The sequence below is a fragment of the Borostomias antarcticus genome (assembly GCF_949987555.1).
Source record: "Borostomias antarcticus genome assembly, chromosome: 19".
In the NCBI taxonomy this organism is placed as follows: Eukaryota; Metazoa; Chordata; class Actinopteri; order Stomiiformes; family Stomiidae; genus Borostomias; species Borostomias antarcticus.
In genome coordinates, this window is record NC_140252.1 from 1,391,854 (window position 1) to 1,405,322 (window position 13,469).

Genomic DNA, 13,469 nt, shown 5'->3' on the forward strand with positions numbered 1-13,469 from the left:
GCATACAGACAGTCTACAGACGTAGAAACTCCCCTTGCGTCCCGGCTCTCGTCCTTGTCCCACTTGTTATTACTAGTGGTAGTAGTAGTAGGAGTAGTAGTAGTAGTAGTAGTACTAGTGGTGGTGGTAGTAGTAGTAGTAGTAGTAGTAGTACTAGTGGTAGTAGTAGTAGTAGTAGTAGTAGTAGTAGTAGTAGTACTAGTGGTGGTGGTAGTAGTAGTAGAAGAAGTAGTAGTAATAGTAGTAGTAGTATTAGTGGTGGTGGTAGAAGTAGTAGTAGTAGTAGTAGTAATAATAGTAGTAATAGTAGTGGTAGTAGTAGTAGTAATAGTAGTAATATTAGTAGTAGTAGTAGTAGTAGTAGTAGTAGTAGTAGTAGTAGTACTAGTGGTAGTAGTAGTAGTAGTACTAGTGGTAGTAGTAGTAGTAGTAGTAGTAGTACTAGTGGTATTAGTAGTAGTAGTGGTAGTAGTAGTAGTAGTAGTAGTAGTAGTAGTGGTGGTGGTGGTGGTGGTAGTAATAGTAGTAGTAGTAATAGTAGTAGTGGTAGTAGTACTAGTGGTGGTAGTAGTAGTGGTAGTGGTAGTAGTAGGGGTAGTAGTGGTGGTGGTAGTAGTAGTAGTAGTAGTAGTAGTACTAGTGGTGGTAGTTGTAGTAGTACTAGTGGTGGTGGTGGTGGTGGTGGTAGTAGTAGTAGTAGTAGTAGTAGTAGTAATAATAATAGTAGTAGTAGTAATATTAGTAATACTAGTAGTAGTAGTAGTAGTAATAGTAGTATTATTAGTAATAATAATAGTAGTAATTATTATAGTAGTAGAAGTAGTAGTACAGGTAGTAGTAGTAGTAATAATAATAATAGTAGTAGTAGTAGTAGTAGTAGTACAGGTAGTAGTAATAGTAGTAGTAGTAGTAGTAATAATAGTAGTAGTAGTAGTAGTAGTAGTAGTAGTACAGGTAATGGTAGTAGTACAGGTAGTAGTAGTAGTAGTTGTAGTAGTAGTAGAAGTAGTTGTAGTAGTAGAAGTAGTAGTAGTAGTAGTAGTAGTAGTAGTAGTAGTACAGGTAGTAGTAATAGTAGTAGTAGTAGTAGTAGTAGTAATAATAGTAGTAGTAGTACTAGTGGTAGTAGTGGTGGTAGTAGTAGTAGTGGTAGTAGTAGTAGTAATAATAGTAGTAGTAGTAGTAGTGGTAGTAATAATAGTAGTAGTAGTAGTAGTAGTGGTAGTAATAATAGTAGTAGTAGTAGTAGTAGTAATAATAGTAGTAGTAGTAGTAGTGGTAGTAATAATAGTAGTAGTAGTAGTAGTAGTGGTAGTAATAATAGTAGTAGTAGTAGTAGTGGTAGTAATAATAGTAGTAGTAGTAGTAGTAGTAGTAGTAGTAGTGGTAGTAATAATAGTAGTAGTAGTAGTAGTAGTAGTAATAATAGTAGTAGTAGTAGTAATAGTAGTAGGAGTAGGAGTAGTAGTAGTAGTAATAGTGATAGTAATAATAGTAGTAGTAGTAATAATAGTAGTAGTAGTAGTAGTAATAATAGTAGTAGTAGTAGTAGTAATAGTAGTAGTAGTAGTAATAGTAGTAGTAATAATAGTAGTAGTAGTAGTAGTAGTAGTAATAGTAGTAGTAGTAGTAGTAGTAGTAGTAGTAGTAATGCTAGTAGTAGTTGTAGTAGTAGTAATAATAGTAGTAGTAGTAGTAGTAGTAGTAGTAATAATAGTAGTAGTAGTAGTAGTGGTAGTAGTAATAATAGTAGTAGTAGTAGTAGTAGTAATAATAGTAGTAGTAGTAGTAGTGGTAGTAGTAATAATAGTAGTAGTAGTAGTAGTAGTAGTAGTAATAATAGTAGTAGTAGTAGTAGTAATAATAGTAGTAGTAATAGTAGTAGTAATAGTAGTAGTAGTAGTAGTAGTAGTAATAATAGTGGTAGTAGTAGTAGTAGTAATAATAGTAGTAGTAGTAGTAGTTGTAGTAGTAGTAATAATAGTAGTAGTAGTAGTAATAATAGTAGTAGTAGTAGTAGTAGTAATAATAGTAGTAGTAGTAGTAGTAATAGTAGTAGTAGTAGTAGTAGTAGTAGTAGTAGTAGTAATAATAGTGGTAGTAGTAGTAGTAGTAATAATAGTAGTAGTAGTAGTAGTAGTAGTAGTAATAATAGTAGTAGTAGTAGTAGTAGTAATAATAGTAGTAGTAGTAGTAGTAGTAGTAGTAATAATAGTAGTAGTAGTAATAATAGTAGTAGTAGTAGTAGTAGTAGTAATAATAGTAGTAGTAGTAGTAGTAGTAATAATAGTAGTAGTAGTAGTAGTAGTAGTAGTAGTAGTAGTAGTAGTAATAATAGTAGTAGTAGTAGTAATAGTAGTAGTAGTAGTAGTAGTAATAATAGTAGTAGTAGTAGTAGTAGTAATAATAGTAGTAGTAGTAGTAGTAGTAATAATAGTAGTAGTAGTAGTAGTAGTAGTAGTAATAATAGTAGTAGTAGTAGTAGTAGTAATAATAGTAGTAGTAGTAGTAGTAGTAGTAGTAATAATAGTAGTAGTAGTAGTAGTAGTAATAATAGTAGTAGTAGTAGTAGTAGTAGTAATAATAGTAGTAGTAGTAGTAGTAGTAATAATAGTAGTAGTAGTAGTAGTAGTAGTAGTAGTAATAATAGTAGTAGTAGTAGTAGTAGTAGTAGTAGTAGTAATAATAGTAGTAGTAGTAGTAGTAGTAATAATAGTAGTAGTAGTAATAATAGTAGTAGTAGTAGTGGTAGTAATAATAGTAGTAGTGGTAGTAGTAGTAGTAGTAATAATAGTAGTAGTAGTAGTAGTAGTAGTAGTAGTAGTAGTAGTAATAATAGTAGTAGTAGTAGTAGTAGTAGTAGTAGTAGTAGTAGTAATAATAGTAGTAGTAATAGTAGTAGTAATAATAGTAGTAGTAGTAGTAGTAGTAATAATAGTAGTAGTAGTAGTAGTAGTAGTAGTAGTAGTAGTAGTAATAATAGTAGTAGTAGTAGTAGTAGTAGTAGTAGTAGTAGTAGTAATAATAGTAGTAGTAATAGTAGTAGTAATAATAGTAGTAGTAGTAGTAGTAGTAATAATAGTAGTAATAGTAGTAGTAGTAATAATAGTAGTAGTAGTAGTAGTAGTAATAATAGTAGTAGTAGTAGTAATAATAGTAGTAGTAGTAGTTGTAGTAATAATAGTAGTAGTAGTAGTAGTAGTAGTAATAATAATAGTAGTAAAAGCTGGTGTAACAGCTCCCTGCTGGGGGACAGGGCGGAGGTGAGGACCGGGGGACAGGGTGGAGGTGAGGACCGGGGGACAGGGCGGAGGTGAGGACCGGGGGACAGGGCGGAGGTGAGGACCGGGGGACAGGGTGGAGGTGAGGACCGGGGGACAGGGTGGAGGTGAGGACTGGGGGACAGGGCGGAGGTGAGGACCGGGGGACAGGGTGGAGGACTGGGGGACAGGGCGGAGGTGAGGACCGGGGGACAGGGCGGAGGTGAGGACTGGGGGACAGGGCGGAGGTGAGGACCGGGGGACAGGGCGGAGGTGAGGACCGGGGGACAGGGTGGAGGTGAGGACCGGGGGACAGGGTGGAGGACTGGGGGACAGGGCGGAGGTGAGGACTGGGGGACAGGGCGGAGGTGAGGACCGGGGGACAGGGCGGAGGTGAGGACCGGGGGACAGGGCGGAGGTGAGGACCGGGGGACAGGGCGGAGGTGAGGACCGGGGGACAGGGCGGAGGTGAGGACCGGGGGACAGGGCGGAGGTGAGGACCGGGGGACAGGGCGGAGGTGAGGACCGGGGGACAGGGCGGAGGTGAGGACCGGGGGACAGGGCGGAGGTGAGGACCGGGGGACAGGGCGGAGGTGAGGACCGGGGGACAGGGTGGAGGTGAGGACCGGGGGACAGGGCGGAGGTGAGGACTGGGGGACAGGGTGGAGGACTGGGGGACAGGGCGGAGGTGAGGACCGGGGGACAGGGAGGTGAGGACCGGGGGACAGGGCGGAGGTGAGGACTGGGGGACAGGGTGGAGGTGAGGACCGGGGGACAGGGCGGAGGACCGGGGGACAGGGCGGAGGTGAGGACCGGGGGACAGGGAGGTGAGGACCGGGGGACAGGGCGGAGGTGAGGACCGGGGGACAGGGCGGAGGACTGGGGGACAGGGCGGAGGTGAGGACCGGGGGACAGGGAGGTGAGGACCGGGGGACAGGGCGGAGGTGAGGACCGGGGGACAGGGAGGTGAGGACCGGGGGACAGGGCGGAGGACTGGGGGACAGGGAGGTGAGGACCGGGGGACAGGGCGGAGGACCGGGGGACAGGGCGGAGGTGAGGACCGGGGGACAGGGCGGAGGACCGGGGGACAGGGCGGAGGTGAGGACCGGGGGACAGGGCGGAGGTGAGGACCGGGGGACAGGGAGGTGAGGACCGGGGGACAGGGAGGTGAGGACCGGGGGACAGGGAGGTGAGGACCGGGGGACAGGGAGGTGAGGACCGGGGGACAGGGCGGAGGTGAGGACAAAGGCTGTGTGTCTCAACACGTAGACTCAAACTGTAGGGAAATGGCTTTAGGTGTGTGATGACCTATAGGAATGAGCCTCTCTCTCTCTCTCTCTCTCTCTCTGTCTCTCTCTCTCTCTCTCTCTCTCTCTCTCTCTCTCTCTCTCTCTGTCTCTCTCTCTCTCTCTCTCTCTCTCTCTCTGTCTCTCTCTCTCTCTCTCTCTCTCTCTCACACACCAGTAACATCTGTCTGTAGAACATTATTAACATCACATTGTCCTTCTGTAAACCGTTGTCCTACAGGCAAGCTCAGGATGATTTGATGTCACCTGTTGCAAAACATGAAAAATGTCTGGACACTATCAATTGTAATTGTCAATGACAGTATCCATTATTCACTTGCAAAACTTGTATTAAATTGCAAACCTGCCTATTGAACACACTTTCAAGAATATTACCAGGACACACACCAGTCCAAACATGCATACTGTAACTCCTCAAATACTCAACAATATGAACATACGGATATACTGTATACAATGTATACTCAAAAGAATGAACGTGCATAAAACATCCAACCATACTATAAATCTATATTCATACATTCATCAGTTAATACAGCCATGTATCCATAACCTGGGAACTCCACAACCTTCACATCCTGGTTCATGATCAGACCTATAGGAATGAGTCTCCCTCTCTCTCACCAGGCTGTTAGATTGTCAGTGAAGTGTGGAATGAACAGGGCGTGGCCCATAGCATACAGGTCAAACATGCAGGAGACGTGCTCTTCAAAACAGTGCTGTGGTGCTTTACTGACTAGTAAACCATATTCCCTTTCTTGGTACACTACAACAATACCTTTTTATTGTCTTTAATGTTTTCGACAAATTTTACACGCAACATATGGTTGTTGTTTTTTACATTAAAAAAGTGAATTAACGGCATTACATCTGTGTAGATTAGAACATATCACCTTATCCTTCTGTAAGCTCCTAAAGGCAAGTTATCGGATGATTGATGTCACCTGCTGCAATTACTATCAATTGTCATTGTCATGGACATTATCTATTATTCACTCATATATTAAACTGCAAACCTGCCTATTGAACACACTTTCAAGAATATTACCAGGACACACTAGTCCAAACATGCTCCTCAAATACTCAACAATATGAACATACCGGGACACTGTATACTGTACGATGTATATTCCAAAGAATAAACACGCATATGATCAAACATCCAACCGTACTATCTATATTATATATCACAATATATAATATATCACAATTAATACATCCATGGTGATCACAGTTCAACTAGCCTGGCATCGCCATCCTGATCACAAACTCACATTCTGCTCTCCACGAGGAAGTCTGGCATCCAGACAACAGTTTTACAGGTACGCTGTCCGAGAGAGAGACAGGTGGGTCAGAGAGAGAGACAGGTGGGTCAGAGAGAGAGACGGGTGGGTCAGAGAGAGAGACGGGTGGTCCGGGCTGTCTGAGAGAGAGACGGGTGGGTCAGAGAGAGAGACGGGTGGGTCAGAGAGAGAGACAGGTGGGTCAGAGAGAGAGACAGGTGGGTCAGAGAGAGAGACGGGTGGTCCTGGCACCAGGTGGTCTTTTCTCCCGAACCCTGAACCGCAATAATGTGACTGATGAAACCCAATCTCCTCCTGGCCGTGGGCAGTTGCTGAGGTCAGGAAACCTGGCAACCCCCACAACCGTGACTTCCTGTTTTTATGATCAGACGTCACCAGGCCAACCGCCTGAGCCAGGGGGGCAGACGTGGTCGTCGTCATGGCGCGGAGGCTGTGGTTGCTCAGGGTGACCGACGGGGGTTAAAGGTGCGTGGACGGATCATCATGCTGACCTTGCGGAGGGAGTCGTAGTCAGAGTCTCTCCAGGAATACCACACCATCCCATCTGGACCCAGGGGACTCTTCCCTCTAGGGGAATACCGGCCTCCCTGAGGGGGGGCATACACAACCACACACACACAACCACACACACATACACACACACATACACAACCACACACACACAACCACACACACACAACCACACACACATACACACACACATACACAACCACACGCACACAAAACCACACACACATACACACACACATATACAACCACACACACACAACCACACACACACAACCACATACACATACACAACCACACACACACACAGCCACACACATACACAACCACACACACACACACACACAACCACACACAACCACACACACATATACAACCACACAGCCGCACACATACACAACCACACACACACACACACACACACAACCACACACACATACACAACCACACACACACACAACCACACACACATACACAACCACACACACTCACACAACCACACAACCACACACACAACCACACACACAGTACACAACCACACACACATACACAACCACACACACATACACAACCACATACACAACCACACACACATACACAACCACACACATACACAACCACACACACACACATACACAACCACACACACAACCACATACACAACCACACACGCATACACAACCACATACACACATACACAACCACACACACACAACCACACATACATATACAACCACACACACACAGCCACACACACATACACAATCACACGCACATGCACAACCACACACACATACACAACCACACACACAACCACACACACACACAACCACACACATACACAACCACACACATACACCACACACACGACCACACACACATACACAACCACACACACACACAACCTCACACAACCACACACACATTCACACACACACATACACAACCACACACACACACACAACCCCACACACACAACTGTGAGTTTGCTAACCCTGAAATTGAATTGAATCTCAGGGTTAGCAAACTCAGAATTTTCACTACACCCACTTTCTGGAATACCCTCCTGGTCTTATCATTAAAGGAGTAGTAAAGAGAAAACGCATGTTTAGCCCTGTTTTAAGGTTACTTATGATCATATACAATGGTTCAGATCAAAACGTTGACAAAACTAGCACTTTTGAGAAAGTCTGATAATTGCTCTACCACCGTTTTGGTCATACAATGGATGTGGGTGGGCACCTTGAAAAATCTTTCAAAAACATGTTAAACTCTCGATTTCAAAGACAAGAAGCTCACCGAGGGGGTAATTGGTGTCCGTTGGTGTTCTGACATCAAATTCGCCGCAAAGTATGAATCCTGTAGGGTTTTATTGATCATTTTCTGAAATCCATTGACTTGTATTGACGTGACAGTTGTAAATGTGTAGATCAATCCTCAGAGGGGATTCAGGGAGCGGAACTACTTACGGTAGCTATTGTTATTGTTTATGTTGCTAGGCTACCTAGTTTGCACACGTATGTGCTGCGACTAAATAGTTTTATGCTAAATATTAAAAAAAGCCTTTCCAGATTAACTAGAATCTAACTTTATGGCGAATTATATGTCAGAACGCCAACTAACACCTCGTGAGTTTCTTGTCTTTGAAATTGAGAATTTAACATGTTTTTTTGAATGATTTTTCACGGTGCCCACCCACATCCATTGTATGACCAAAACGGTGGTAGAGCAATTATCAGACTTTCTCAAAAAGGCTAGTTTTGTCAACGTTTTGATCTGAACCATTGTATATGATCATACGTACCCTTAAAACAGGGCTAAACATGCATTTTCCCTTTACTACTCCTTTAACGCTGGACACACATATGCGTTTCAGGCTTCAACGTTGACGCTTCTCATTCACTTTGAATAGAGAACCATCATGCGTTGCCGAATGGAATTGTGGGTTGCGTTGCGTTGCTCGCGTAGCTTGCATTGAGAGTTAAACTTTTGAAGCGCTAGCGCACCAGCCAGCCAATGGGTTTCATTCATGGCCTGCTGATGTCACAGGCTGTTCATGCCTCTCGTCCGCCGCCATTACTCAACTGTTATAATTTTGTCTGTACGTCAGGCGAGAAAGTGACTATGCAGATTCTCGAAATGTAATCAGTTTATCAAAATACCCCCCTCTTGACTTGTTTTGAGAGATGACTGGCTGGTGCTAGCTACATGACAGGCTATACTGCTTGCTTGCTAGCTAGCTAACGTTCATCAAGGTTTCTTTATATTGCACATAAGGGGTAACGTTATATTTAGATTGCAAATACTAGCTGAATGATTCTCACGTTTCAATGATGTTGCAGCCAGAGGAAAATCCAACAGAACCTGCTGCTCTACTCGCTAGCCACCATAATTTGTGAGTGCCACCACACAGCTGGCATTAGGCATTCGAAAATAGCTAATGCTAGCTAGCTCACGTTAGCCAAATGGCAGTTAGATGTGTCCAAACCTAGCTTTTTCAGAAACAACAATGATTATGCACCTTGAGCAGTTGTTGCAGTTTATTAACTTTCTAAATAGTTTTGGGTCACCGATATACTAGTGGTGTAGTTTTGTATTTGTTTTGTCGGAGATATTGTCCTCCATGGTTTTCCCAAAAAGTCGTTTTAGACTATAGCTGTCTTTCCACTGTCAGGCCAAACGGTTGCTAGGTAGTTTAGTTCGGCTCTGTTCTGTCCCGGACTCGTGAGAACCGTTGCCATCTGTCTTTCCACTGTCGGGCCGCTAACAGTATGGAGGAGGGATTGGTTTATTTTTAAGATTTCAGTTTTTTCTTTTTATGCGCCTACATGAGCGCACAAACTGGTTTCTCTACATAAATAAGCTAACGTCTGTTTGGCTAAGTTAGCTTATTAGTTACCAGCTGGAGCTCGACCCAGGGAATACGTACAGTATCTAGGCCTATTAGGCCTGCCTAATCGAACGGTTCTGCTTCACTGAGTACGGTTGTCTTACCGTGCCTGGGAATCGTGCTAGGAACGGTTTATAAGCGTTCCAGACCCCACCGTTTCCAGGTGGAAAGACCCTCAGAACCGTTACCTTGCGTGCTCAGAACCGTTCAGCCCGACAGTGGAAAGACAGCTAATGTGATTGGTTGTTGTTGCGAACGTCAGGCCCGCCCATTGTCAAGCGTTGAAGCAAAGCCTAGCAACGCATACGTGTGAGTCTAGGGTAAAACATGTGTGTGTGTGTGGTACTCCTACCCTGTAGTAAACTCCATTTAGGTTGGCGTAGAAGCACTGGTTGAACCACCAGCCGGAGTGGGCGATCTCGGCGCACACGTTCCCCGTGTCCGGGGTGCTGAAGCTCTGCTTGTCGTGGTACCAGCTGAACGAGTCCTCCGCCGTGCCGCTGAACCCCGACACATGGAGGCGGTACTGGCTGACCTCCCCGTCCACCCTGTTGACGCGCGCGCACACACACGCACACACACACGCACACACATGCACACACACATTGCGTAGCTTACAAACTGTGAGAAGTGTACAGTATGTGATATAGTTAAAGGAGTAGTAAAGGGAAAAATTATGTTTAGCCCTGTTTTAAGGTTACTTATGATCATATACAATGGTTCAGATCAAAAAGTTGACAAAACTAGCACTCTTGAGAAAGTCTGATAATTGCTCTACCACCGTTTTGGTCATACAATGGATGTGGGTGGGCACCTTGAAAAATAATTCAAAAACATGTTAAACTCTTGATTTCAAAGACAAGAAGCTCACCGAGGGGGTAATTGGTGTCCGTTGGTGTTCTGACATCAAATTCGCTGCAAAGTATGAATCCTGTAGGGTTTTATTGATCATTTCATGAAATCTATTGACTTGTATTGACGCGACCGTTGTGGATGTGTAGATCAATCCGCAGAGGGGATTCAGGAAGCAGAACTACTTACGGTAGCTATTGTTATTGTTTATGTTGCTAGGCTACCTAGTTTGCAGAAGTTTACACACGTATGTGCTGCGACTAAATAGTTCTATGCTAAATATTAAAAAAAGCCTTTCCAGATGAACTATAATCTTACTTTATGGCGAATTATATGTCAGAACGCCAACTAACATCACGGTGAGTTTCTTGTCTTTGAAATTGAGAGTTTAACATGTTTTTGAATGATTTTTCAAGGTGCCCACCCACATCCATTGTATGACCAAAACGGTGGTAGAGCAATAGGCTCTGTGCACCAGCTCCACTACTTCCTGAAAGTCACTTGGCATCTTTATTTCCTGTCCTATATGATTGGATTAAGTGATTAATCAGGTGTGCGCTGGGTCTGCCGCACACCTGATTAATCACTTAATCCAATCATATTGGACAGGAAATAAAGATGCCAAGTGACTTTCAGGAAGTAGTGGAGCTGGTGCACAGAGCCTATTATCAACTTTGTGGTAGAGGGCGTGTTTGTGTGTGTGTGTGTGTGTGTGTGTGTGTGTGTGTGTGCGTCTCCACCTGAAGCTCTGGTAGAGGGCGTGTTTGTGTTTGTCGCTCCAGTCCTCCAGGTCGATGCGGAGGCTGTAGTCCCCCTGGGCGGTCAGGTGGTGGATGTGATCCAGGCCCAGCCAGAACTCGGACAGCAGCTCTCCGAAGCCCTCCTTGTAGCTCCGCCAGCTCCGGTCAAAGGTCACGGAACCGTCCACTCGCCTCTGGAGCACCGTCCAGCCACCGCCTGGTGGGGGAGGAAGGACACGTGCAGTGAGCAGGATGTGTGTGTGTGTGTGTGTGTGTGTGTGTGTGTGTGTGTGTACACGTGTGAGTGGGTTGGTGGGTGGGGTGGGATTGTGTGTGTGTGTGTGTGCGTGTGTGTGTATGTGGGGGGGGGGGGGGGGGGGGGGGTTTGTCCATAAAGCACCTGACAGGGCAAACGGCAGCCAGGCATCCGGATGACGTGGCCGACCCACCGGGGGTGCCTCTGTGCTAAGGTTGCCTCGACGCTGATGGAGTCAGTGCGTTGGAGAATGTCAGTATGAATTTGAATTGAAACCTTTATGCCCCCAGAGGGGAATTTGTTTAGCACACGTCAAGCATACAGAAAACATTAAAATGTACGCCCCTCACCAACACCACAATGGCACCAACCACCATCATCGTCATCACCATCCTCACCAACATCATCGCATCAACATCATCATCACTGCAACAGGCATCAACAGCTGTTCAACAATTCAATGCTTCTTGGCACAAAGGAAGTGCCGGGTGGTTTTGTCCTTGTTTTGGGCGTTCTAAACCTGCGTCCAGAGGGGAGTAGGGGGAACTCTGAGAAGAGTGGATGGGAAGGATCGTCCAGTATTCGTCTGGCAAGGTTGATGGTATATTGATCAGAGAGCTGAGAGACACTCTGAACATCTGAGCCAGTGATTTCCCTCCCCGTCTTAGTAACCTTGTCCAGCATGTTTCTGTTCTGGATGGACAGACGTCCACCCCAGCGCTGGATGGCGAAGGTCACCACGCTCTGAACGAACGTCAGGTAGAACAGTCTCAGTGTTGTTACGTCTGCCTTGAAGCTGCATAGCTTCCTTAAAAAATAAAGTCTCTGTTGTGCTTTTGTGTATCTTGCCACTGTGTTGGCAGTCCAGGTGAGTTTGGAGTCAATGATAGAGCCCAGGTACTTATATTCCTCCACCGTCTCAATCGGAGTACCTTGTAGGGTAACCGCTTGCAGGGAGGCGGGGCTTCGTCATGTGGGAAACGATCCTGCCTGGTAATGCCAAGGATGCATTGAAGGCATCTGATGTTAAACGCATCAAGGCGTCTGATGTGGCACTGATAGACAGTCCAGGCTTCTGATCCATAGGTAGTAGGGAGCAATGCTCCCAGGTAATATCATCAAAGATAGCCACTCCCCCAGGAAGTCCATATATGGGCAGAGTGCAGCATAGGTAGAAACCCCGCCTACACTGGTTCTGGTTTTAGATTTTTTTTTTTTTATTGTTATCGATCTTATTTGTAAACTAACTGGCATTTATTTGTTAGAGGGCCCCCCCTGTGAACCCCCCCCCCAGGCCACAGTAGAGTGGAGCGTCACCGGTCGGTGGGCGAGTCAGTTTCCCCTCCCACACTGCACTGCATGTCCACACCCCGTTTGCTGGGGTTGAAGTAAGGTTGCCGTGGCTTGCTGTTCCTTCACTAGTGTGTGTGAAGAATTGCACCCCCCCCCCCCCCCCTGGGCTCAGCCCTCTTAGTCTACCCGTGTGTGAAGTATTGCCCCCCCCTGGGCTCAGCCCTCTTAGTCTACCCGTGTGTGAAGTATTGCCCCCCCCTGGGCTCAGCCCTCTTAGTCTACCCGTGTGTGAAGTATTGCCCCCCCTGGGCTGAGCCCTCTTAGTCTACCCGTGTGTGAAGTATTGCCCCCCCCCCCCCCTGGGCTCAGCCCTCTTAGTCTACCCATGTGTGAAGTATTGCCCCCCCTGGGCTCAGCCCTCTTAGTCTACCCGTGTGTGAAGTATTGCCCCCCCCCCCCCCCCTGGGCTCAGCCCTCTTAGTCTACCCCCGACCTCTGACCCTCTACTAGGCTCACCAGCCCCCCCTAGCCCTCAGGTGCTCAGGCCTGTTAGTAGTTTTAGTGTAATATTAATAAAGTTGTTCCCCTTTTTTATAACTTGTAATAAACATGTTACCCTGATTTAGAAGTTAGAGTTCTTATTTCCCACATTTCCAGCTGGTAAATAAACTTTTGTGCTCTTTGTTGGAAACACGTCTCTGGCTGTCAATGGTTGAACTTGTGTGTCACCGTAGTCCCGAGGACCTCACCTCGGGTATAAAAAAGCTGCCCTGTAGACTGCGCTTTTTGTTGGTGTTCTTAGGCGGTTGTTTTCAAACACACGAAAGCACAGTCTGCCAAAGGCATATGAGGTTTGCACGATACATTATAACAACTAACATGCTACTTTCTTCCCTTCCAAATCCCAGCTGCCTCAGCAGCATGCACCAAACAGCACAGTAAACATTGAGGTCTGCTAGCTAGCAAGAAGATGGAGCTCCACAAGGCCAGTGCCTTAAGTGTGATGCCTTGCTAGCATTTGATAGCAGAAAGACGGGGACCTCGACTCAACCCGCACGTC

The 13,469-nt window shown here is 45.4% G+C and overlaps 1 protein-coding gene across 1 annotated transcript in view; it reads right to left on the reverse strand.

The window, feature by feature from the left end:
• Positions 1-6,311: 6,311 nt before the first annotated feature.
• Positions 6,312-13,469, reverse strand: part of LOC311321548 (angiopoietin-related protein 7-like) — a gene marked incomplete at both ends in the record, with an annotated part of 13,186 nt that continues 6,028 nt past the window's right edge. The window contains 3 exons of the mRNA XM_084453543.1: positions 6,312-6,458; positions 9,621-9,816; positions 10,861-11,077. Coding sequence (XP_084309669.1) covers positions 6,312-6,458; positions 9,621-9,816; positions 10,861-11,077 — 560 coding nt within the window. The remainder of the gene's footprint in view (positions 6,459-9,620; positions 9,817-10,860; positions 11,078-13,469) is intronic.